We start from the raw sequence: 27547 nt of genomic DNA, 5'->3' as shown, positions 1-27547 counted from the left end.
GGTGCTCAACAGATAATTTTCATTATTGTATTTATAGTGTAATTTTTCCTTTAATATAGACCTTTTTTTCAACGCAGCTTCTTCATGTAAAACTTTTTTTCTGTGCTTTTTTTGTATGGTATCCTAAAAAAATGTATGATAGGATTACAATGGTTCTTTTAGGGGTTTTAGAGCTAATCACCCATTTACCTTTGTGTTGCCATTAGTGAGCTCCATCAGCCGCGTATTGAGGGCCCGATTTGGCAAAAAAGATGACGAGGATGACTGTGATAAGAAGGATGAAGATGGAGAAAAGAAAACAAAGCATAGCATCGATGGCATCCTCGGTGATAAATGTAAGTTAAATTATATGGCCCTTTTGTATATGTCTGAAATAACAAATTATTGTTATTATTATTATTATTATTATTATTATTTAGGATAAATTGCAGCCTTGTAAGCAGGGAGCAAATGTTCTAACTAGACTTCCTACTTTACGTCCTCTTGGGAAATTGCCCCACATCCGAGCTGCAGCTAAACGCAGAATTTATTCCTGCTTTTAACTCCGAGCCAGCAGTTGTTCATTCACTCAATTATTTATGAGAGTCTTGGCAGAAGGTATTTAACTACTGAAAATTAATTTGTGTAGCGAATTCCTCCTCATTCATTCAGTCATTTAACGACCTCTAAATGACAGCTGACAGTTGACCCAATCACAATCGATGTCAGTTCACTGACATTTCACCACTTGTCAGTTAAAGTGGAAATCAATGTTCATATTATTATTTGATCTATTAGTAATGATGCAAGGAGGGGAAAATAAAGCTTTGACGCAGGTATTGGCTGTGAGTGTTTAATATTTATGTATATTAATATTTACAAGTTTATATTAACCTTAAATGTATTGGTATCTCCTGTGGCATACAATGTATTTGTAGCATGTTTTATATATTTTTTAAGATTAAATAAAGTATTACACGTGAGAAATAACACCCGGGGGACATTAGAAGGAATTATAATTTAAATTAGATAATGTGACATGTTTCGTATTCTAAGTTTTTAAATAAGAGTAGAGTTGTTTGAAATTTTGAAAGATGAACGTCATATTTTATTGTCACATTATGTTCAGTGTTTCACTGTTTGTTTTATTGTTATGGAGTGAAAAATGCACAGCTTCCAAACGTTATAAATGTTGGCTGAATGGGGTTTAGATAAGAGTCCACAAAAGCCTAATTTTCCCTCAAAAAGACACTGCCAAAACATTTTCAAACTTGAAGATGAACTTCACGACCAAAACCTCCCCTCTATTGACGCGTTTCTAAAGTGAAGAGTCCGAGGTACAAAAGCAAATCCTGGAAAGCAGGGCAGCGAAAAGGAGAGTTTGGACCCGTCCATTCTCATTCAAAAATCGGGTAAAAAAATAGAGAAAACTTTGGACAAAGGGCAAGGAGAGACATAAAAGGAGATGAATTATTCAGTACGCCCCGCTGGTAGATAGTTTTGTAATTTTATATAATGGCCCTTTGGAGAAGAATCAGTTGATAGCGTGAAAACGGTCTCTTTTTTTCTGTCACACCACGCATTAATGTTACGAGAAGAATGACACAATTTTATTGCAAATGTTTCAAGTGTCCATATAGATGGTTTGTAAAACCTTTTGGCTATAAATTACCACATTTTTTTTGGAGAGTCTGCTCGTTACGCACAACTCTGTCGCGTAACAATGAACACATGTTTTCTGAGTGATGTGATTTGACTTGCAAAGTGTTAACTACTTTATCATTGCATTGTTATTGACTGTCTACTGTTGGTGCAAAAATATCCACATAATGTCCCAGCGTCTATTTTTTTTTTCTTAGCGCTTCTTATGTTTTAAATTGGGACTCAATTACGTTGCTATAAAAAGAGACGCATCCTCTGCGTAAAGCAGTTTAGACTACCGGCATCCGGATGGCATTTAATAATGTTAATACTTATTAGAGTAAGCACTGGAAACGATGGTTGCTGAATAGGTGGCTGTGTTCGTGCCGGGTGTAATAGCTCGCAGGCATGGTAAGAAATGTATTTATCCCCAATCAGCCCCTCACTCTCCGAGTTTGAAGCACAGCCCTTATGTGGAGAGGGGTTTTAAAGCAGATTAAACAGAGCCTTTTATTTCTTTTCACTTTCATCTCTGAGCGGAGCTCACAGTGGCTCGCCCAGGGCACAAAATTCATGAGATTTTTTTTTTTCGTTTACTTATCCAGATTTTAAGACTTTATTTATTTATCTATTTGTTTATTAGGCCTGTGTATTTGATTTTCTCAGGGGTTACATCACGGATTTATCCCAGCTCTAATCTAGCTTTATTTAACGTGTATTCAAACTGCTAAGCATTTTACAATATTGTACATTTTATTTTGTTGCTTGGAGTCAGCTGTTATTCCTCAGAAACATGTAACGGAAGTTAAACCAACCAAAGCTCAGCGTATATGCTCCGAAAATAGTTCGACCTTGTCACACTGCTATATTGGACCTTTTTGTTATGATAATTGTTGATCGTTTGTCATCACCGAGCGGAGATCTCGGTCCACTCACCGTTCCTTTTGTGCCGAAATAAGTTAGTGCTCACGTTAATTGTCATGTACGACTATTAAATTCGGTGCCAAAGTTAAATCACGCGCCAGATATCGTGGAAAGGTTGCGCTACATCTGTGCAAACTTGGACATCCTTTTGTTTAGCGCCACACCGATCAGAAAAAAACGGTGAATCAGCTGTCCGGCGTCCATCTGCCACACTAACGCAACCAACCTGACCGTCAGATGAGGCGCAGACAGGCGATGGACACTTCAGCAAATCGCAGGATTACCTGGGGTCCTCAATCTAATTAAACAGATGTCAGGTGGGATTATTTCCGAGCATCAGGGAAGGAAAGTGACAGAGCAGCAGAGAGGTGCGAGGAAGTCAGACAGACCAAAGATCCAGGTTAGGACTGGCTAAAAGGAGGTGACGAAATGTAATTGAATGCATCTGAAGCGTAAATCACGACTTACATTTTGTTTCAAATAAAATGGTGAACAAAAAAAATCAATTTATCTTTCAGTGTGATACCTGTAAGATAAATATGTGTTAATTTACGTGATTCGTCAAACAATTACGCAAAAAAAAAAAAAAAAAAAAAATCGGTTTATCCTCCACACACAGGTAACTGCAACTAACTACAGAACAACACTACAAAGAAACTCAACATTAATATGTCTTGCTGTTATTAACGATAAACACGGCCTATAGTGATTAAAAAGTGTCAAAAGCTGCCGCCTCCACGCTCTCACGTCACCACCACGCACGCACCAACACACGCACACACACGTTCGCGCACGCACACGCAGTCTCTAAGTGTATGGTAATATAATGTAGCTATATTTCGGGTCTAAAGCCGTGCTGAATGAGAAGGACAGGGGAATGAAGCGAGAGACCACTTCAAACAAATCCATCTGGAACAGTGTGTGAGAGAGATTCAGTGAAAGTATGGGGAAGTTATTTAGCTATTAATAACGTTTTTTCCTCAGGCATTGAGAGTGACTCCATCTGCACTTTCTCGCAGCTATTTGGCTGGGTGGAAATTGAGGGAGACCCAAATGTTGGGCAGAGATAACATACCCATCATAGCCCAGACCCTGCGCTGTGCTTCACTGCATTAAACTCGGATTAACCTCCCCTGTCCCCGCAGCCACTCAAGCCACATTTCACTGGAATTTACATCGGTAGGCCTACATTTCTTCTTATAGAGGGGGCAGCAGTGGAAAGACGCGACATTACGGATGATAATAATAATATTAATAATATTAATAATCTAAGTGCTGTTTGTTCTCTACAAAACATATTTGTTTCCAGACACAAATTGCCTAAATATTTTATTTCTCAAGATTTTCGTTGCATCTCTGCATTCAAAGGAGAAGTTTCTGTATGTTTTCCGTGGTTCAGGTGATGTTTAGTTGGCATAGATGACAGTTAGGCTATTTGTAGTCTTTCTCTTATGATTGTAAACAGTGACAGGATGGCATGTCTCTTGGACCATATGCTGCTCAATAATACTTGAAATAATAACAAAATTGGATAAGTAGTGGGCACATTAGCTATTTTGATTTGAAGTTAGTTATTTGTTTGTGAGCTAACTGCAGTCAGTAGAAATTAGTGTAACAAATTGGGCTAAAATCGTAGTTTTTACAATATGTTATATATTTTTTTCTCCATCCATTAAGGTTTGAGAAGGTTTAACACAAAAATATCAACAATTCCACGAGAAATGGTGACATTTTTTTATTCAGCATATTTCTTTTTTTCTTTCACAAACGGTGGTATAATTTGTTGTTAATGACATATCACTATATTTTGTGGTGAAGAGCTACTACCAGTGTAACAAATTAGGCTATTGGTTCCAGCAAGGTAACATGAGCAAAGCGTGCAACATAATAACACGAAACCCATTGCTTATGAGTAATGAGTAATGCATCAATTTGAAAGAGTGCAGTTTAAGCTTGTAGGCCTACCACCACACTGCAGAGACGTTTCAGTGTCAGGAGCTTTAAGTGTCGGCTGCATTAGGCTAAATAAAAAAAAATGGAGTAGGCTTAAATTCATTCTGTGCTGGCATTTGACTTTGATCACATCAGAAATATTCATGGAAGCACAAACACAGGATCTGCCACCATTATCCAGGCTGACAGTGATACCTCTCAAGGCTGTCTATTAATTAAAGTGGCGCTTACCATGTGGGACGACTCCCTATCTGGGCACAAAAATGGTTTTTCCATCTCTTGTGGGGCTCTTGAAAAGGGGCAATCTTTCCTCTCCAGCTTCTTGTGGGAAATTTAAAAGTGTACAGAGGAAGACATGGGGATTTCTAGCTCATTTATAAAGAGGAGTTTATAATCCTTTCCTGCTTAATAACTTAAAAGGATTCAATTTCTCCCCTCATTTATGGGGTTATGATCACACATTGTTAAGCGCAGATAGTAGCATTTCAAGGTTAACATTTCCTGCTCTAAAATATCAGCATATAAGCTGTAAACCCATAGGTGCCCTTTGTTTAGCCTGCAATTTCCCCCTACAAATGCTGATAGGCCCATTTTAGATGTTGTTACTGTTAATGTGATAACAAGGACGAAGACGAGGAAGACCAAGTTGATAAGATGCCTCTATGCCAATGAGCATTTTTTTAATGATACAATATTTAATTATAGCATATAATTTCACCATCGAGAATTAAACTCAGTAGGCTTACGAACACTCTGAGGATTGAATGTCTGGTTGGGGGTCTCAAACCATACGAGACAAATTAAAGGGGAAGCGTTGCCCTCCAGGTATCCTGTCACAACAGTAGGGCGCGACTCTCATTTCTGTCTGTGTTTTATTCCGCCAATTTTCACTACGGGGCTCCGGGATCCTGCCTGCAGAGCTGTAGTCCAACATATCTTGGCTTTTTTTTCCTTTGCCTAAGTTTTACTCTCTCTCTCTCTCTCTCTCTCTCTCTCTCTCTCTCCTTCTCACTGACACACACACACACAGGCACACACAGCCTCCTCACATGCATCACACATTCATGTCAACAGGTGGAGGTATTAGTAACAGAACCTTGTACTCTTAGGTAGCATAATTGTGTCTTCAATTTTGCCATATATATGATTTGTTCTTGGGATAAGTCATCTTAGAAATATGGGGGATCTTAAATGGATAATTTCATTAAAAAATAAGTTTATTATAAGTTTATTCTGAATTCATAGTGTTTCGAGAGGTACATTCCTTGTGTGGTAATATAAGGGGAGATTATGTTGAAATATTTTATAAACATAAAATGCATACATTTTAGGAAGTATTTTATTGTTGACAGTTGATTATTTGGGAAAAGTTGTCTATATATTACCCCATTATTTTGTATATTAACAAATTATTTCATACATTATCCTATAATTCTATATTTGACCCTATTGTTTTATATATCACCCTATTATGTTATATATTGCCCTATTATATTTGTGACAAATATCAACTACTCTAACATCAGATATTTTACACTTTACACTCATACAGACTCAATTACAATGTAAATATAACAGCCTGTTGTTATTATGATCATTATTATTACTTTTTTATGTTACCATTTTATTGTTATTATCATCATGTTAGTGTTACCAGCCTACTGACATCGCCTAAAACATTTACATTTCCACTTGAGGCGTTAAATGTATTCCCCAAATTGCCACCGCTTTGTTAGCAGTGATGTTTAATTGGCTGGAAGAAGATGAATGAGGCTGACAGGAATCAGCTGTCCACAGATTCCCCTGTGAGTCTGACTCGGAAATCATAACCTGACCGGCTTTTCCTCCTCTGAAACCAGCTCGTTGAACTTGTCACATCTAATTAGGGTGTTAAAACGCACCGAGTGCATCGGTGGGAAACAGTAGGTGGTTGGTCCGGGGCAGCCAATAAGGCCTTTTTGGGTCAGATGGTGGAGGTGGAGGGGGGGTGAACAGCGTGGTTGGATGGTGATGTTGTTGAATTGGACCGCTGCGGGGTCTTATTTTCTAAGCAGGCCTTCTTTTCCGCTATTACTTCAATTATGGCCATCCAGCAGGCTAAACAGGCCAGCCTGCATGGACTGTAGCCTGCTTTAATTAGGTATGAAATTAATTATAGCAGACATCTATTAAAGACTTTTAAGTTTGGCTAATTTTTTTTCCACAGAGTTTAAAGGTATAACAGTGGATTAATGGCTTACACCCAAAATTACATTTTATTGCATTCCATCATTTCTGCCTGTCAAACAGGTGTCAGGCAATCTTTGAATTTATAGACACAGAAGAGAAAAATAATATCATTCATTTGCTCTGTTTTTCCCCCTTCAACAGAATCTTGATAAATAAATGAAAACGCGGGCATTTGAAATCCAAATCTAAATATGCTTAATTTTCAATTTCTGCTAGATATTTATGTTCTATACACATTTAAATTTCGGAAACAACGTTTTAACTTTAACTGCTTGACTTAGATACACCTCCTGTGCAAATGCGAAAATAGAATTGTCTTAGATTCCCATTTTAAGAGGCCGCATTCTCTTTTTATTGAAACCTTTTTTTCTTGTATTGGTACAAAAAAAGTCCTGTGATGTCTGACAGCCTACTCTCACCATTGTTGGATGAACAGCCACTAGAAAAGGACGAGAGAAAGAAGAGGGAGGAGAAAAGGCCCTTCTGTTATTTTCTGTCTTGAGACTTGCTGCATAGGCTATTCAGGCAAGTTGATGAACTCCTCCAAAAAGTTTATTAAGGGCTGAAAACAATAAGAACTAAAGCCTTTGGGTGCCTGGGCAGACAGTTTATAAACTAGCTGCTATTGTGCCTCAAAGGCAGATGCATGAATACTTTTCAATAGGGGCCTTCAAACTGACACGATCCGGCTGGACAGCAGCAGTTTCAAATGGAGAGAGGGTGCTTCTGCTGCAGCTCAGATCTCTGCTTCTTTTTGCATTAATGTACATCTGCAAAGGAAGGGGGAGGAGGAGGAGCTGGGCGCTGTCTGTCATGGCCACGCTGGTTCTCCCTTGGGCTTTAGACTTTATGTGTGCTTAAAAAAGTTAAAAGAAGACATGTGTATATGTTTGGGTAAACAAGCACTTTCTTATTCTTTTCTCTGAGGAAACTATAGTATATAGAAACAGAGTATATGTCCTCATGTTTATTTATTCTTGAAGAACCGAGGTCCTTTTTATCAGCGTCATATTTGGTGAAACGCAAGCCAAAGAAAGTCTGTGAATCAACATAAAAGCAGATGTTTTAATACCTTGCATCCTATTTTCCCCTACTACTAACATTATATTTTGGGTGTGGAAATCACGCTGGCTGTTATGTTGAGACCAAGAGCAGAGTGTGACAATTGGTCTTCCCTGTTGCTGTGCTGAATTTCAAACAAGACACTTTCAACTATTCCTGATCATTTATTCGCCCGTAAGGAATCAGAAAGCAAGGCAGAAAGCGGTTGTGTGCTTTGGCGACGTGGATTCACTGTTGATATGTTTTTTTTTAATGGGGCGCGCTGGTTACGCGCACTCAAGGAGATACATTATTCCCCTCCTTTTCAGTAAACAATAGACTGTCACTCTTTATCCCTCTTCCCTCCTTTGTCCCTCCCTCTCCAGCTTTCTCTTTTAGTCCTCTCAGTCTCTGGCTCTGTGCCTCACAACATCAGAGGGAGTCCAGTGATTTGTGACCCCAGCAACCCACACTTAATCTTGCTAAAGAGGGGGAGCATCCAGTTTGCAGCTTGGCGGGCCCCAAATAGACCAAGCCTGCTCTGGCAGGTGTCAACATTAGCAAACAATTGGTCCCCAGTCCCATGCCCCGTACCCCAGTGCGACACTGAACCTAAACTATTTGAGGCGCGCTGAAAGGAGCCACATAATAGGGAATGTGGAGGGCGAGGAGAGGAGGGGGAGGACAAGGGAGAGATTACACTCTCAGACAGCTATTAGCAGGGATGAGGCTTTTCTAAACAAAAAAAAAAGAAAAAAAAAAGAAGACGATCAATACTGTGTTAGTTTACCAAGTGGAGTCATCATTGTGGCTTTGGAGTATTTATTTTCTGCTCCATTGTTTTTCTCGACTTCTCAAACGTCTGTGGGCCGTATTGGCAATCCAATTTAGTCTGCAGGGGGGTCCCTGGGAGGCCTATTTCTTCTCCCGGGCAGTCGTGTGTTAGTTGCGGATTTCGCTTGCAGTGGGCAGTTCATTCATAGATTTGGTGTTGTAATGAATCCTGATTGGTGAGTATTACCTTCGACAGTGGACGATGACTGGGCTGCCCGGTGGGAAAACAACACTCAGGGCTGACAGAGCTCTGCTTAGCCCTGTGGGATTGCAGTCCCTCTACTTCATTAGACAGGAGTGTCTTAGCAAAGGGACCAGAGGAAATGGGAAGAGAACGAGTTGACATGTGGACTGTCGCTGCTCTCGAGTGGATATGTGTCTTGACAAGAGGGCCAATGTTTTTTTAAAGGCCATTTATTTATCTCTCACTGCTGATTCCCAGCCATGCCACGAGGAGAGACAAGTGTTCTCCGCAGGGGAGATTATTTTCAAAGGTTTTAATGGAAAAACCTATAATATCGGACAGAAATCTCATTTAATTGCTTTGAGATGTGCTCTTAGCGTCCTTCCTTCTGCTAGAAGAAGAAAAAAAAACCCAGTTCAGTTCAAGTAACATCCACTAAAACAAACCTCCTGGTGCAGTTGTTCTACTCGCATCATTAGACGAGCTGCCATCATTTTGCTGCAATAAACAAACGTAATTAACTGACCTCATGACCTCTACAGACAATGGGGCATGTTGTCAGATAGCACCAATAACAATGTCAACGAGCAATAAAATGATTTTGAGCATTCATGGCAGAGAAGAAGCCCCAAACATAGACTGATCAGACTTTTAAATGCAATGTTGTTTTTGTCTCGACTAGGTGAATTGCCGAAGGGGACAGACAGTTTACAGAGTAATTTCAGCTTCAAGCAGTATCTAATTAACCATGTAATTCCATAAATCATCCTCATTTTGTCTAATAAGTTATCTACCAAACAACAAAATGTTGTTGCCGGCTGTCAGATAATGCCAAACAATGACAAAGGCCTGTTAATTTGTGAAAGATCCACCAGTAATTCGTCAGTATATTTATGTAGGCCATATCGGTGAGGAGACAAGTATTGATGTGCAGTTGCCTCTTTGGTTTCATCCAAATATAATCTCTCTGCTGATAAATCTGTACCATCTTGTATTTGACTCAATTGGATTTAACAGTCTTTATTCTGTGTTAAGTTTGATAGCATGCTTTTTAAACCCTGTGAGAGGTTTTTGAACTGTAATTTTTCCCAACATATCCTACAATATAGGTTCACATTTAAGATAGTTTTGTTTCCCTTTTGTAGTTTTAAAATATAAATTATGATGATCGATCATTGCACTAAAAACGTAGTGTTGCAGCCCTGTAGTGTTGCAGCCCTTTCATTACAAAAATCTATTTTGGTTAAATGTAACATTCAAATTTTATGTTAAATCCCACTCTTAAGATTTTTTCTCTTTAGCTTGAATAATATAGAATAAACTACATAGTGTAATTGAATTTCCTGCCTGTCTCGGGTAATCTTAGTAAAAATGTTAAGATGAACATGGTAATAATAAGCGGGACCTTTGGCAGGAATAGATCTTTGTCTTGGTGATTAAACCATTGTTACTCTGCCAAACAATAAAGCTGAAGGATCACACAAATGAGTATACAGTACATCTCAAGCTTTATTATGTCCATGCTAAATTGTGCAATGGATGAGCAGGTCAGAGCCACATCATTTATTGAAAGAAATGTAGTTTCCTCCAATTCGCCTTGCCACCTAAGGTTGTCAAACTCTGACAGCTGGCACAGATCGGGGACAGTGTGTTGCATTATGACCATCCACTGGTTACCATGGAGCTGCATTAGAAAAGACAAAAGGCATTTCTGGCTAATTTTATTACAATACAGGAATAGCCCACATAATGTGCAACAGTAATTACGTTTAGCACACTGCGCCCGTGCGCTCCCTCAGTGATGAATGAGAAACATTGACCATGGTCTGCTAGTTTAAAAATCGCCATTAGCCTATGCTACTTAGGGCCAGAACATTTCACATTTTATGCTCTTGATCAGCTTCACCACTGAAATATTCATTTGTTTTAATTGTGCATGGTTTTTTTCACAACCACAAAGACAATAAACATGTTCCCTAAGTGTTGCAAATCAGAAATGTGTTTTTTCCCACCAAGTTAAATGTGTAAGGGGTTGTCCAAACAGTGGGGTGGAGCTCCTGTCCTTGCCGACAAAATAACAACTTCAAATGTTGTCCGCTATTTTCAACTAATGGGCTTATTTCTGCATCGTCAGTCATTCTCTCCTTGGGGAACATGTAGTCTCAGTATAAAAAGCTTTGCTACTGTGCCACATTACAACCCCTCAATATGGAGGGATCTCAGAAATTAATGCCAAGCACTGTAATGCTTCACTGTGCCCAGGAAAAAAAGCTCTTTAGAGGAAATATTCATTAAATTGTTGAATATAAAGGAAACACTTTGTTCACTTGTAATTCACTGAATGGCAGTCCACTGTGGAGTAAAATAGTATTTTTCAAGATATGTTAAATAATTTCAGCTCGTATAAAAGATTATGAAGCCATTTCTTTCTGAGGTTTCAAAACCTGCTATGCTGTTTTTATTTTGCACAGGAATAAATTAATACTCAGACGTATAAATCTGTATATAGTAATAGCCATAATAGTGCTAAAAACAATCAAGTAAAGTATCGCTTTTTTATTAAAGTTTCCATCATTCTGCACAACTCTTTTTCCCCCTACTAGTGTCCTTGGTGTCGCACAAACTTTTCCACAATATTTGCTACCCAGCCTTATCCAGAAAATTAGGAAACTTCCCTTGGGCACATAAAAATGTCCGCTGTGCATTCCTATACTGTGCCCAGTAATCTGTCTTTGGCTTTGTTGAGAAAATGATTTGTTCCTGCAGGAGACCTCGGCTCATAGCCCTGAGACGTTACTGTTTGATTTCCTGCGTAGGTTTTTAGAGCTTTTTGCTGGGGGACCGAGGCTCTGGCTCCAGTGCCATTTGGCAGAGACCCCCACGGGCTCCTTCTTTACTTTCTTGTGCTCTCTGTTAATTTCATTACTTTCGCTGTGACCTCAATTAGCGAAGACTCTTGCTCAAGTGGTGACATTCTGCTTGACAGAAGAGGAAACCTGGTGCAAAGCTCAGTCTTAGTGAGAGGGAAGTGAGGGGTGGCACAGTCTTCCTAACAAGGTTCATGTGTTGTGTCCTCTGGAGTCTTTATGGGTCGTGTGGCTCTGTTAGATCCTTTCTAATTCTGCTTTGTTATGTCCTAGTACGAAATGATATGATAAGTTAGCAAGTAAATTGAAAAATTTTGGATTTTGCATTATGTGAATGATGAAAATAAACATATTTGCAACATTAGAAGTGCATTTTTTTTGTGTGCAAGTCTTTCAAAACAATAATTTATGTATTAGAAATAAAAAAGAACCTAGACAGCACTCTAGAAGCAACAGTATTTGCCTTAAAGTATATCTTAGAGTTAAAAACAAGCAATTATATTGTTTAGTATTCTAGTTTTAGTCAGTTGTATATTAAATAAAATAAAAAATCCCGCCCTTCACGCTTTCACACTCAGGCAGCACAGAGGCATGGGGAGTCAATATGTCAGCGTTTATGGATGCCCTGCGGAGCTGCACAGGGCTGTCAGGCCCCTATTCATGCTCTAATGGCCCCCCGAGGAGCTTGTCTCTCTGGGCTGAAAAGGCCGGGAGGCCCAGTGGACGCCCTGTTGTTGAAGGTGAGCGTGCGCTCTCATGGACGCGCCGCGCCTTCATCCATATGACAAGAGCCATAAAAGAGCATCGCTCTCGCTGCTTCTCCCTCTCTGTCTCCTCTGCTTTCTCTTGCGTCTCCCCCACCCTCCCTCCTCTCTCCCACTTTCTCCCCACCTCAAACAGAGAAAAGGGGGCTAATTGTTTGTTGTGAGAGCCAAAGATTATAGAGCCTCCCATCTTTCTTCCTCCCTTGCCTTTTTCTCCTCTTTTTCAACGGCGCCCTATTCCTTTTCTAAAGAATGAGATTTTGTCCGAGAGACAGAGGAATTCCTGAGGAATGTCGACGTAAAAGAGTCCAAAACTGACATCGGCAATGAGAGGCTGTGCATTTGGTGGCAAAAACAAGGCGGCCGTTTCTATTTTCATCAGGTAGTTTTTTAGTCTGTTTTCTTTTTGTAGCTACAGACTTGAAGTTGCACTAAACTTTAGAGCTCTTGTTCACTTCTGCTTTCCTTTCTCACGTGTCCTTCTCTTAACACTTGAAATAGATTTTGGGTGCCCTTGGCCCTCGGCCACCAGCTATGAACTGGTAATTGACATGATAGGCATGAGACAAAGCTGAATCCAATGACATCTGTCCATAAAGGTGAGCTGAGAATGATTTTATTTCCGATAGACGGTGGATTTTTAATATCCTCATGTAAAGTTACACATCTCATCCAAATTCAATTTCAGCTAAATGTCAAATTACGGCCCAGAGAAGGTCACTGACAACCAGAGGAAATTGATGGTGCATTTTGGCATGTTACTAAGTAAACAGTTAACGTGATTTTGCAACGTATGCAGTCTTTTTACAAATTGTTCGGTATGTTGATCTGAATATTTTAATCTAATATATGAATAAATTCTGATTATGCAGAGGCTACGCTCACTTTTAGAGTTTTGTTTTTGTTTTTCACTCGCAAGGAGATAACTACAGGAGAAGATTATTCATAGAGAATTTGTCTTTAAACCATTCTGGTTATCGCCGTCGTCTATCTTGTATTCACATAAGGTTCCTATCTCAGATACATCCTTCGGTAAATGCCTTGAATCACATGCCTCCTTTAACTTGGCAAGCCCTTTGGGATGAACAGGGAAGTGCATTAAGCGGAGATGCCGCACCATTCTCGGAAAAATGCAAATTGGGAAGTTGTTAGTTATTTGATGTTGCTGCGTGATCCCCCCCGCCCCCGAAACATCCCTCCACTCCAGTGTTGGTGGTTGAATCGCATGCAGTCCTGGGGACAGGCAGGGCTGTTTATATGCAGGCCTCGAGCAGCAAAGACAGCACAGAGACAGATGCATGTCAGAGATAGCAGATCCCATCTCAGGCAGATGCCTCTTATCACAGGCCTGTTTGCATAATTAGGCCTTTTGATATTCACCCCCTCTGACTGACAAAAAGTATAATTGCAGTATCAACTACGACAAAAGGTAGGCACAAAATAAACAAGTCAACATAAATAGGGAGAAAAGACGCGGTGTTATTTTTGTCCTGTGGGAAAAAAAGAGGGAGGAAAAACACCATTTTATACTAAATCTGCTGTCAGTCACAGTCAACTGGTGTGACTCGGTGCTCAGAGGCTGGTCCTGTGAATGCCTGCAAAACACAGAGCGTGAGGCCTGATTGTAATTATGCTGGAACTAATATGCTTTTCAAAATGAGCCATTATGAGCTAATGCTGCACTGCCAAAGCCCTGTCTGTTTTTGTCCCTCTGTCTTGGATAGTTTGCAAAGGTATGGCTGATATTGAGGCCATGGGTTATGATATCAGAGACAGTCTGACTAGGATGAGCACTACTTAACTGTAGGCTAATACTGCTCACAGGTGAGTCAGAGATGAGGGATAAAAACACCGGACTCCTTTCAAAGACATGTTCTTCAACATGTTTCTAACAGAGAAACCTACGATGTTTGATTATTACTACATTTTAGTTGCATATAAAAGGAGTCATTTATTTTTATTTCATCGTCTACATTTGCAAAAAGTATGTCATCATTTTGGATTTTTGTTTGTTTTCATGATGGACTTTGCTGTTTTTTCCCGTCATTAAAAGCCCTTCACATCTGAGTCGAAGTAGCCTGTAGATATTTCTCCATTTTCTCGTTTTAGTTTTTAGTTTACTCATTTTCAGAATAAAGCTTATTTACCTTTTAAACTTTTTTTCTTGGTATAATTCATACTGACACAATTTTAGAAAATCATAGATTTTTGCTCCCACTGACCGTAATGCTTCATGATGAACATTTACTCAAGAATCATTTATCTTTCTCTAAGAATCAGATGCAACTATTTCGTCAACATTGTTCAACAGCCTGGTAGAGACGTTTATTGCTCTTGTTATGTATCATAAATCTGTAACCTTACAGATCACTTGGCTAATTGCCGCTATTGAAAGGACAGCTGTGTGTTTAATCAGCATTACCTCAGCGCTGCGGGGGTAAAGGTGGAGGGCTTAAGGAGTCCGAGGGGTTGGAGGGAGAAGAAGAGAAGGAGCTGGGAAGGGGGTCGATAAGAGGAGGGGAGGGGTTTTGAGGAAACAGGGTGATGATGAGGATCCCATCTGCCGGTAGTCTAAGGAGTCTGTCTGTGGGGTCAGCAGAGGAGCATCAGGGGAGAGAGCAGTCTTTAAACCTCATAGTTACTTTAAAACTAATAGCTAGCACCACAAGTCCTTCCAAAGGTCTGGTCAGAATTAAAGCATTATTAGAGCAAAGTCACAAAAGTTGGTGGTTGTCTTTAGAGATTATTTCTAGTGTGGAATCAAACACATTAATTGAAACAGTTAAAGGTTCTCAGTTCGAAATTCAGAGCATTGATATAGCATCACTATTTGCCATGTAAAGGTTTTGTGGAATAACTGAGCAGTGAATGAAATCACTCTCCCTCTTTGTGTGTGTTTTGTGCTTTGCCGGATGCCTTTTAGTGCATGTGAGTCTCTCTGTTGTGCCCCACTGGCTAGCTAATGGCCACCACTCTGCACTGCGCATATACGGCAGTTACCGCTGATAATGGCGTCAACCGTCACGGAAGCGTAACACTCATCCTCCGGTCCCCCCTCAGATAAACACCGTTAGCTCCGCCAGCACTGTTGGCTCTATTTGCACTGTTAGCACTGTTATCTGATAGCCGCCGGCTCAGCTGTCGCCATGTTGAGAGCCGTTGGAGGCAATCCCTCTGCTGCTCTGAATTTTGAATTGAGAATCTCACTGCAATTACATTGATTGTTAGTTTTCATCCAATGTGCATCCATTATTTGTTTTCCGGTACAATATTGCCTCGATCACAACATGCCTTTAATGCTGCATGTGGCTAACAACGCCTTTTTAATGTTTTGTCAATCACATGCAAAACAGTCTTATTATAGTTCAGAGATTGATCGTCTTCAATTTAATCTTTTAAACAATTTCCTGTATTGAAACCACCGCTACCACATGTCATGACATTCATTACAATTTAAGTTAAGGTAGCTTTTACTCAAACCATACCCAGTGTTATTTAAAATCTTAATCGAGCACTTACCTAGCGAAAGCAATGTGTAAACCTGATTAATTCCTATTTATAATAGGCACAGTTTTAAATCAATATTAGGGAAACATCTCAGAGGGCCCCTGGAGGAGAGTACACGGCGGTAATCATGCCCACTGGATGGCACATAATTAGATTGTAATTGGATGATAAGTAATGAGACAAGGCATGAGTGGTTTATCAATATCCCATGAACCTGTGAATGGAATTACCACCGTCGTATTATAGGAAGGTCTAATCAGAATGTACCTTTTTGTGCCGAGCAGACCATTAATGAATTGACCTCGACAGCCCTGCAGGGATTTTGTTCCCTGAGTCCTATTTTGTCTGTGATTGTTAACATTAGCACATCTGTGAGGAGAAAAAGATTAAGATTTTAAAGTGCTTTTGTTGGTGAAAAAAAAAGGTTGTTTTCTCTCTTTATTTCGGACATGTATTCCAGCCAGTTTGTAAGTCATCTTCGCTTTGGTCGGACTACAGAAACACCACTGATTGTAAACTAGAAATCAGTGTCAGGCTCTTTCTTACACCAACATGGAAAGCAGCCATGTGTCTTAACGTATTTTCTGTTGTCTGTTCGCCAAATGTAGTCGGCATATAGATGAGTTTTACATCCAACCCCAATCCCAGTTGGCCCCGTGCAGCGTGTGCCATTTTCCATTTTCCCTTGCTCATTACCAACAGGGCTGTTGACCTTGTGCTTCTGGATCATGTACAAGAGCAGATGTGTTGGCTCATAGGGCTTAATGGAGAGCAGCAGTACAACCTATTGTCTGCTGAGGTTTATCAGTCATTAGCCTGATAGCATGCTAAATGTGACACAGATTGCCGCAGCAGTTTACTTGCAAAATAAAGTCTGTGAAAGCGCCTCAAACAAAGGGGAGGAAAAGAAAATAATTTGAGGAGGAGAGGACTTTCGTGTCTTCCTCAGAGCCCCTTGAGTATGTGTCTACTCTGGCCCCCACGTCTTCCCGTAGGACACAGAGGTGACTTTGGAAAGTGATCTGCAGACTGCTGGGCTGGTCTCAAGTGTCGTCATGCCAAGTTACCGGGCAAATGGATATACGCATCCTCATGAAAACCAACAAAGGGATATGTGGTGTATGTACATATTCAACTTTGTATGTTCAAGGGTGTTCTGCAGCGGAGTGAGCCTGTGCTTCAAGAATCAATCTTTATTAAAAAGGATAAGACTGAAGAATTGATTTAATGAATGCGGCCTCATGTCCTGCAGCCACATGTAATCCGCAGAGAATCATTGAGCATGAGCTCAGGGGGACAAAAATGTTCGTAGACGACTCATAGAGTGGCCTGTAATGATAGTCTCCATATAATCCCATAATTCCTTGTTTAATTAAACTCTGGAGCTGGCCTTGAGACTCCGCCAGCTCTGTTGCTCTTTTGTTCTCACAGTTGTTATTTGGAGGCTAGGTTTGAGTATTCTTTTGTCCACTTATGTTGAAAGATTTGAATGGAGTGAGCTATAAACAGAGATCGAAGCTGTAAAACAATGAGTTAGGTGGTAGGGACTCACTCGGGCAAGACATTCAGGTGAGCATTATAGTTTTCATTCGAGTTGAATAGTGAAGGGCCTCTGTCAGAAGCAGAAATCTCTTCATACACCCTCTTCTTCAATATCTGCCTTTATTTTCCCTCTCCCACACTTTCTGGACTGTGCATGATGCAATCCAACTAGGCCTGGAGCAACACTGGCACATCACGCCGCCTTGTCAATGTCTCAATGAGGAAATTATGAAAATATGAATTTTATGACATGAAATGAAAAGGGCCATGTAGTTTGAATAGACATGCAGAGGAGGTGAAAATGATGCAATTTTCTAAATTCAGTTATAATGGTAATGTGCAATGGTAATGCGTATTTGCTGTCAGAAATTTCCCTGTCGGCCCGGATTGTACAGCTTTGTGCTGTATCTATATTCCTCGAGCAAAAATTCAGCTTAGTTGAATGCCTAAAAAGTAATGTAAAATATGTTCTAATTCATTTAATGACAGCAGATGGAAACACATGGGACTGAATGGTTTTGGTGTGATATTGTGTTCTATTTTATACACTTTGGCTGAGCTGTGTATGAGTAGTGTGCCCTGGGCCAATGAGAGAGAAAAGCAGGGTGAGGAGCAGCAAGGTGGCCTGTGCAGATTAACCCCTCTACCCACCGACACCCCCGCTCCCCCTCAGCCCTCTGCCTTCACCGCCTCTGGGGCCTCTCACAGAGGCAGGATTGTGTATCAGGGCCTCTTCTATATTAAATAAATATCCACAGATTAAGATAATATTCTCCTAGTTGTATATTCAGAGAGGAGTTGCTGTCACTTGAATCCTCTGTGTTGCCAGTCTCGCTCTCTGGAGCAACAAAAGAGGCTCCAAAATGCAGATAATGCTGTTAGAGTCCTTTCTTGATCAGTTGCAGCTCAGATTTGATGCTATTTTCTACAAACAACCCCTCAGTTGATTAACACAAAACACTCCTTTACTTGACTTCATTACATGATCACACAGATGGTCCATTGTCTTTTTCTTTTCAACTCAGGTAACCGCACAGACGAAGGTTCGGATGTAGATTCAGAGCCCGACTTGCCTCTGAAGAGGAAGCAGAGACGCAGTCGCACCACCTTCACCGCTGAGCAGCTGGAGGAGCTGGAGAAGGCTTTTGAAAGGACACATTACCCCGATATCTACACCAGAGAGGAGCTGGCCCAGAGGACAAAACTCACAGAGGCCAGAGTACAGGTACGAGTGACAGAACCAGTGAGACCAAGCATTGTGCTGCAGTTTGCCTGCATTTCGTTTCACCCAGATTATTTAAATATATACATACATATGGTTGTACCTATGCAGAAGGGTTGAGTTTAATTTGTCTCTGAGATTTCTGCTTTCAACCAATGCAAATGCATGAATTTGCCTGTCAAGATATTAACAGCAACATAATAAATGTCCCTTTTACTCTGGATAACCAAAGAACAAACTGTAAACCCTTTTTATGGGGACTATTTCTTTGTTAGAAAATCCCATTGAAAACCATGCTAATCATCCTAAATAACAAAGACGTTAGACTGCTAACAACTTACCTTAGACGTAATTTGATTCATCATCATTGTATCATTGGGCGGAGACTGAAATTTCAGAGACGTAAATCTCACAACCTGGGCAAATAAAACCGAAGATCTCTGCATGCCTAAAGGTAATTGAGGAAATGTGTTTTTTTTTTTCGTTTTTCGGGTGATCCAGTGCTTAAACACATATGCTTACTTTAAAAACTCCACCTGCCAACATCAATGAGCTGTAGTCGCTCAGAGACTCCTGAAGAAAATGTAGCTCACATTATGTTTCACCTTGTGCGGGCCTCACAAAGATCTGTGCCGCCTGAACAGTAAATACCATAATTTCCCTAAACGTACGGCCAAAAGCATAATGTCTTATGTTCTGAAAACGTAGGAATATTGCCCTTCTTTCAGCACTGGATTACTCATTTGTCAGGAAGAAGTTGTCCTTCTTACCACATAGTGCTGTACTTGTAAGGGAGTTTGCTACTTATCATTAGCCTTCATGTTCAAGATGTTTCAGATAAATACTCCCAATCTTCCCACCTCAGATACATGAACCTGTCTGGCAGCCTGAGTGCCCTGCAGTTGCATGTATGATTGAAGGAAGATATGTACAGTAGAGTTATAGCAGCAGCTGTTCTTCCAAAGACGGAGAGAGGGAGGAAAAAAAGAGGAGAGGAGAGAAAGGGAATGCATTCCTGATGGATTTCTCATTTCGGCCTTTGGCCAGGATCTCATCCCATCACTTTCAAGCTTGCCGCTGCTTGTAAAACCCTCCACATATCACAGAGGGTTCCTCATCCTCTCCAGGGACCCAATGCCCCGACAACAACATTAATCAATCAGCCGCTAGTAAAAAAAAAAGGTCTGGGGCACCCTCTCCTCTTACCACAGTCGTTCACACTCCCTCTGAACCCCCCAAACTCCTCACCGCATGCTAACTGTTCATCCCACTACAAACATGCAGTTGGGGTAACTAATTCCACACATGTCTTTGTCCGTCTTAAAAACCCAACACGCAAGGATGTCCAAAATGTCTGAGTGTTTAATGCCTCACTCAAGGGAGGAGAAATTTATCTCATGGCTGTTATATGGCAATATATTAGTTTTTATTTTGGAGTGTTAGAGTATATGTGGACAAGAGGTGGAAGAAGTGAAAGCATCAATAATTTCCATTTAAAAAATCTACTCTAATGCTGTATATTCTGATAACATGTATCTAGAAAATACCAACAATCCTTTGATTTGTTACATTAATTCATAATTTTTAAAGCTCATAGTAAAAGCCATGTACAAATGCATCAATCTGGTGTTATTCAAAGTCAGCATGGAGGACAGTAACACCTCAGGTTTCAAAACAAAATCCATTCTTGTATTAGCACCTGTGTATTTCTGGAGCCTAACTAAAATATCTAAACATGAAAGTAAGAGAAAGAAAGAAGACAGAGTGACTGCTGTGTGTTTGCTGTTAGATAATAGACTTAAATGATGTCATGTGAAAATCTAAGGAATTTGAGTCATGGCTATAATTTGTTAATGCTGTTTTCCTCATAATCTAATTTTTAAAGGCTTTGAACGTCTCAAAAGGTCAAATCAAACTTAATTTTCTGAGAAGGTTACGAAGAAATAGCCAAAATAAATAATGCCTATATAGTTTTCTCGTAGCATTTTCCCAAATATATCTCAAAGGAATAACTGTTGTTTAAGTTTTTTAACAGATTTTCAATGACAAACATTAACAGCTAAAATGTTTCATGGAGAATTAGATAATAAAGTTTATCTAGATCTGGAAAGATTTATTATTGGTGTTGTTTGCATCACAGCGTTCTGAAAATGTCCACCAGCTGGTCTTTTACATAGGTACCCAAAAGGCCCATCATACGGCAGGAGAGAGGAGACCCTTTGGCCTGAGAGCAAAGCTTCTCCAGCACAGCTGCAGTGACGCATCTTCCAGATGTTGTTCGCAGACAAACTGGTGTTTGGGGCTGAGAGAGAAAGAATAGGCGGGGGGGGGGGGGTGTCAGTGCTCCCACAGTCTCATATTTTAACTTGAATCAGTGTCCGCGGTCATGGTTTACTGTTACCCATTTGTCATTAAACATGGTGATAATGTGCGGAGCAATTGTTTTCAGGTTGGATTCGGAGGTAAACTGTACTTGTGAGTCAAACACGGCTGCACTGGCACTAAAACGCCAAGCTGTGTTCCAAATTAACCTGCTAGATTCTTCTGGAAGTGATGAGTGTTTGGCTTAGCGCTGACTCACAACCTAAACTCATAAACAGAGCTAACTCCCTCGTGTCTGCCCTCGCCTGCCATTTTAAGACCCTTTCACCATCCATCTTTATCAGCCCCGCTGCCCCTTTCAGCAGAGCTACCAGCCCTCCTTCACCACCATGAGCCCTGCAATGGTTTTATCACCCCAACGGACAAATTGTGGGATATGATCCGTATCTTTCAGCAATTAGTTCCAGGCTGTCTCAGTGAGAGGGGATACTGCCAAGTCCACCTTCAGTATGTGCTCCGCTGATGCAGTGTGAGCTGCCACTTTCCATCTGATAACCTCTCAGTTTTAACCGGAGCAAGCGGCAAAGCTCATTCCACGAGCTATTAGAGAAGAGGGCATCATTTGTGTCTGTTTCCTCTGCAGGGTGGACCAGGTGAGGGTATCACTGAGGGGAGGGGAAGCAGGCAATAGGCTGCAGGCCGCTGTAAATCAGCGCTCTCAGATGAAGCAAATTACATTCTTCTCTATTTAGACTGAAGTTTTTAAGAGAATGACTCCTGAGACTCGGCCGAGGCTCATCATCTCAGCATGCCGCCCCCGGCTCGCTTTACCGAATCTGTCACATAGATCCTCTTTCATTACCAATAAACATTCTGCATGTAGCTATTATACTTAGTGGAATCTAATAAGGTATAAGCATTGCATTTTACGAAGCATGCAAATCAATTTGGTAAAAAGTTTCTCCCTTTATCTATGGCTGGTGCCGGCCTGTTGATGCAATGGAATGAGCAGAGGGAAAAGACCGATATGAAGACTGCGCACCGGTCTTCATAGCTTTATGTGAAAGACCAGTATAGGCAAATTCCAACTCAAGTTTTCAAAACAGCTAGTGTGAAGATAATCCCATCGGGAGGTATCAGGAGGTACTACACAGTTTCTTGATTGTTATAATACCAGTAGAGTACCAGCGGCAAGAGAGAAAATTACAATGGAGCTGAGTGGTGACAACCAAACCCAACAGGCAACTGTATTCCCGCCAGTATGGGTTTATGTTTCATAAAGGAATAAATAGGATTTGTGTAGATTGTAGGGCAGAAATTGTTGCAATGCATCAGTGTGAATGTTCTAACAGTTTCTTATTATTAGAATTTAAATGACTTTGGTACAGTGCTTCTGTACTCCTGATACTTATCAAGCTAATCCCACTCTCCTCTCAAATTCACACTCCTAGCTACTTTAATTAGCATAGTGCCAGTCTGGAAGGCAAGCAGGGAGGGAATCAGAGAGCGAGAGAGAGAGAAAGAGAGAGAGAGGGGAAAGAAGAGGGGAAGCAGAGAGGAGGAGGAGGAGGGGGGTATTGCGTGGTATGAGACAGAAGAGGATTTGTATGTTGAGGCTGGTTGCATCACCCCTCTGTGTTTTTGTGGATATGAAGTCAGCAGCACATTTTGTTTTGTCATTATCTCGGCTCTTGGTATTCATCTACCGAATGTTACAAATTGGCTCCTGAAAGGCGTCACACATTCAGTGCTCGTCTTTGACAAAATAATTCATGGAGGATTGTCTGAACGGGGAATTCTGAAATATGAGTGATCCTATTTAAGAGAAACAACAGAGAGAGATTTTTACTGCAGTGCAGTGTCACACGTTTACAGTGTTTGTGAGTGCACATTATCGCTGATCGGCGATAAGAATATGCAAAATGCCACTTTATCGCTTCGATTCTGTCGGCGGAGAGTGAATGAGAGATTAAAGGCACATGAAGCGATGCATGCCACCAAGCTAGGGACAAAAACTGAATGTGTTTTGTTTGAGGTTTGGAACTAGACTCTCTTCTAGTTGTGCTCTACAGCAACCTTCACCCTCCTCCAACTATGTCCTTCCTCCAAGCCTTCCTCTTTTGTCTCACAAAGCAGGGCTAAGCTTGACTTCTGTAAGATGGGTTACTGTTCCTCCATCCTCCCTGCCTCCGAAAACTTTCCCATAACCATTCAGAGATACAGTGCAGACGTATCCAAGTGCACTGGATGCGGGGAAACCTTTTAGTCCGTGAAAAGGAAACAGAAGTGAGCCACATGAATTCGGCGGCACACTTGTAGGTAGATAGGGGAGACATGGAGGAGGGCTGCAGCTCTCTGTACTGCAGAGAATTAAACCGGATTGGGGAGAGCAGAGGAGAATCTGTGGTCCAAGGTGACTTTGTGATCAGGTTCCAGAGCACAGCCTCAAATCCTTAGCTTCAGGCTGTGGGTTAGTCTATGCGCGCGCGAATGTGTGTACGTAATGTATGCATGTGTGTGATAGCGTATGGACACTGTGGATCGCCAGTTGTGTACATGTTTATCCAAGTCTGTGCTGAGAGCTCGACAAGCGTCCACCCAGTCAGCGGGGCATGCCCATATGTTAAAGTGGACGCACTGCACCCGGCTTTTGTGCTCCCTAACGATAGATAGTTAGATAGAATAGATTGTTTAAGTACATTTTATGTGTCAACGTTGAAGCAAGCCTATTCATTGCCTAAGAATACTGTAAATAACAATACATTACGAGGGCACCGTTCATTGACTTTCCTCTACGTTACTTTTTCTGGCAGCTGTAGGGATTGTGATCGTCAACCATGTCCTCTTGAAGTGATATTTATAGTTTACTAATTTCAAACAGCAAACACCAAATGTTGAGCCAAATGTTTACGGACAACTTATTTAATTTATCGTCCCCACAGTATCTGCTTGAAAGAACTTCTTTATGGTTATGCTTAGCCACTCACAGCACTTGGTCAGGGTTTAGGTAAGATCAGGTTATTGGTTTGATACGTATTGACAAATCCACAGTGACTTGAAGTACAAGACATAGAGTGTAACTAAAACCAAAATCTTTGTGTGTTAGAAAGATAATTGCAGCTTTGTAATTACAATTGATTTTTTTTTTTTTACATATAAACTACAGTGTTAAAAACCATGGGATGATATATGTTAGAGAAATAGTTTTTTTTAAAAGAAACGTCTCACATTGCGGCGGAGCGACTGCAGATAATTCCACGTATGCACTGGAAACAATAGAGTTCGGAGTTGGAGAAAGAACTGAAAATGCAACACTGACAAAAGGAAAGTGGCAAAAGCAAAGAGCGGAATTCAACGTTTAAGTGTTTTGTGTCTGCCGTGATGGAACACCTCCTTCCTAAGCTTGGATGACAACGGGGGAAGGAAGTTAAAATGAACATAAAAGAGGGGTGGGGTGAGTGGATGAGGTCGGAGGTGAAGTGGCACTGCGGGGTGGGGTGATGGGGAGTGTGTGGAAGAAAGGGGTGTGCCCCCCGTGCCCCCCTCCGCTAGGCCAGGCAGCTGTTTGTCTGGCCCAGTAGGAGCTTAGTTCAGACCTTGGACTACGCTCCACTACATCCCAATAGCACACATTTCAGTGGAGCCACTCACCACAATTGTTTTGGAATAGCTGATTGAGGGATTCAAACGGGATCTTTACAAGCTATCAGGCCCGAGATAAAGATTTCCTGTTGGTTTTCCCGTTGCGTGTTTGGGGTTGGTACTCAGTCATCGCCTGTTGCATTTTCTTTCTAGTGAGCGCTCAAGACAAAACCGAAGTAAAGGCAAAAAACCCCAAACATCTGGTCTTTGTAGAGGCAGTGACTGTGTGAGAAAAGAACCACATTCAAATTAAGATCTCCGTTGGGCTGAGATCCCTTGTAGGCCTATACGAGTTTATATGTATGTTTGTGTGTACAAAAAGAGGCAGTCCCCAAAAAGCAGTGAGTATGTCGCTGTGTAAGTCCCCTTGAAAGTGGCCCTCTTTAAGACCTGTTTAAAAGGGACGCCCCCTCTTTGTGTCCACTGTTCTCCGTGGCGTATGGAGGGGCTTTTGTCCCCCTCTTTCATGTGCTCTCACAATAGCCCGGGCCGTTTGAAACACAACAGTCGATGAACTGCGCTGACAGTGTATTAAACTCTGATGAATTGCCTGTGCGAGGCATAGATCAATGTCCTTCAACCCTTAGCACACAGTGAAGCCCGGGCCTTGTCTTGGTTAAATGGAACAGGTTGCTGGCTCTTTTCAAAAGGGCCTGATTATATTCATGTTTTGTTGAAGCAGAAGCCTTTTTAAAATGTGTAAATCTTTGCGGTTCAAAAGAGTCCTATTTTTCCCCCTTTTCATTCAGGGAATTGACATTGTGTGTCTGCGCTTTGGTCCTGCTCGTTTTGTGAGCGTTTTGCTATTTGCAGCCTTAGAACACTGTGTCTTGACTCTAAAGTTTAAAACAGTTTCTTTCTCTTTAAACTGACTTTTAAAGCTTTAAAAACAACCACATTAAAACAGCAAAGCAGTTATTGTTTCGCTGTGTCTCCAGATAAGTAATGGCCTCTCTCAAAACATCACTTGCTTCACAGACGTACTTGAGGTGTGTGATTTGGAGGCTAGTAGCCTACCTCTGACCTTTAAATGACTTCTCCCCTCTGAAGGGGGCTTAGGGCAGCCTGTTTACACAGATCACAGCTTCAGCCACTTAAGAACAACAGGGATGGACCACCGAGCCTCAATGGCAGCTCCCACAGGGACTCTCTCAACTACCACCAGCACCAGCACTCACACTAACTGGCAGATTAATCACAGGTGGCAGGAGCCAGCAGACTCTACTGAGAGTCTACCGCAATCAAATGCTCACAGCACACACATAAACAGAGTTTGAGTGAATGGAAAATGAAACAAAAACAACTTGTAACCTGCAGGAGCTCAACATTCATTTTTGCTGTGCTTTCATTTAAAGTTGTGTGTGTGTTCCTCTTCTCAGGTGTGGTTTAGCAACAGGCGCGCTCGGTGGCGTAAACAGGCCGGGGCCAATCAGCTAGCGGCCTTCAACCACCTGCTTCCTGGAGGATTCCCGCCCACAGGGATGCCAAGTTTACCAACATACCAGCTACAAGAGTCCAGCTACCCCGGCACCACGCTATCGCAGGGTAAGAGCACAGAATATGTCCGACCGGAAAGAAACAGTATGTTCTGTACTTTGAGTTTAATCTAATTTTGGTAAAGATTACATTAGTCCTATGTATTAGTGGTATGCCATCTATATTTTATGTTCATGTGAATAACATTATAAATTATATCTGAACCATGTGCAGCTTATAACAACCATGCAGCAAGTAGTTATGTTTACAATCACATCTTTGTCACAGTGAAACAGAAATGAGCCCTCACCTAATAAAGCCTTTGCATAAAGAGACATTTCTCATTGGCAATCAATTTTGAAGAAGGACACTTAATGTGTGCCTTATGACTTAGTGACCTTCCACTTTGAGGCTGCTATTTGAGGATTCTTGCTTAGCTTCAGTTTAAATGTGTGTTTCCCTCGATTCTCTCTTACCCGTTTGTGTTGTTCTTCTTGATGTCAGAGGGCAGCACATTGCACAGACCCCAACCCCTGCCTCCATCCTCCATGCACCAGGGAGGCCTGAGTGACGGAAGCTCTGCATATGGTCTCTCGTCCAATCGCCACGGCTTTTCCAGCTACTCCGATACTTTCATGAGCCCCTCAGCATCCAGCAACCACATGAACGCTGTCGGCAACGGGCTCTCCCCACAGGTCAGTCCAACAAGTTTCACCTCCACAGAGGTTACCAGTTTATATAATGTTCCCACAAATCGGTAGAATTCACATCCATCAGTCTACCACCCTCCTCCTCCTCTCGCTAATCACAATATTTAATTGTATTTGACTGAAATTAAAATTCAGAAACAGCATGTTCAGCAAAATAACTGCCAGTGTGGGCTTTTATGTTCGCCTTCCAAAGCCCTGGATTTATTTTAGCTACTCTAAATTGCTACATTTGTAAAACAATTGGATTAACATCAACAAATTAAAATTCATCTTGATAGTACCGCAAGTACTCAAGCTGCTCCAAACAGTGATTTCGACTTTCCTGGGACATCTAAATCCTTGTGCAGCGCAGTGAGAACACATGCAGATGAAATAATTAGCTAAAGCTTATAAATGTAGACCCATAATCTTCTTCACGTAATTGTCTGCAGCTGGAAGACTCCCGATTTTCTTCATCTCTTTACTGCATGATTTCCATGGCAGCTCTATGTTCAGAGTGTCAGAAGCGATGCGCTTTCTTCTTGTGAGGTTTTCTAGTAGTACTTCACATGCATGCTCTTGTGCTTTTCCTGTAATGATAAAGAATATTACCCAGGCTACCAAGGTTTCTGGGTTTCCTAATTGCAGTTTAACCCCCCCAAATATCTTCTTTACACAATCTCCTCTGTGCCATCTTAATGTGTGACACAGTATGTGCAGGTTTGTTTCCT

The 27547-nt window shown here is 41.2% G+C and overlaps 1 protein-coding gene across 2 annotated transcripts in view; it reads left to right on the top strand.

Moving 5' to 3' along the window:
• Positions 1–27547, top strand: part of pax7a (paired box 7a) — a gene marked incomplete at its 3' end in the record, with an annotated part of 42320 nt that overhangs the window by 2683 nt on the left and 12090 nt on the right. For both annotated transcript variants that reach the window (XM_079186089.1, XM_079186088.1), the window contains exons 4-7: positions 207–335; positions 18491–18690; positions 26031–26196; positions 26632–26822. In XM_079186089.1, coding sequence (XP_079042215.1) covers positions 207–335; positions 18491–18690; positions 26031–26196; positions 26632–26822 — 686 coding nt within the window. The remainder of the gene's footprint in view (positions 1–206; positions 336–18490; positions 18691–26030; positions 26197–26631; positions 26823–27547) is intronic.

Source organism: Pholis gunnellus, assembly GCF_910591455.1.
Source record: "Pholis gunnellus genome assembly, chromosome: 3".
NCBI lineage: Eukaryota > Metazoa > Chordata > Actinopteri > Perciformes > Pholidae > Pholis > Pholis gunnellus.
Note: the sequence above shows the minus strand (reverse complement) of the source record. Positions and strands in the feature narration are given on the sequence as shown.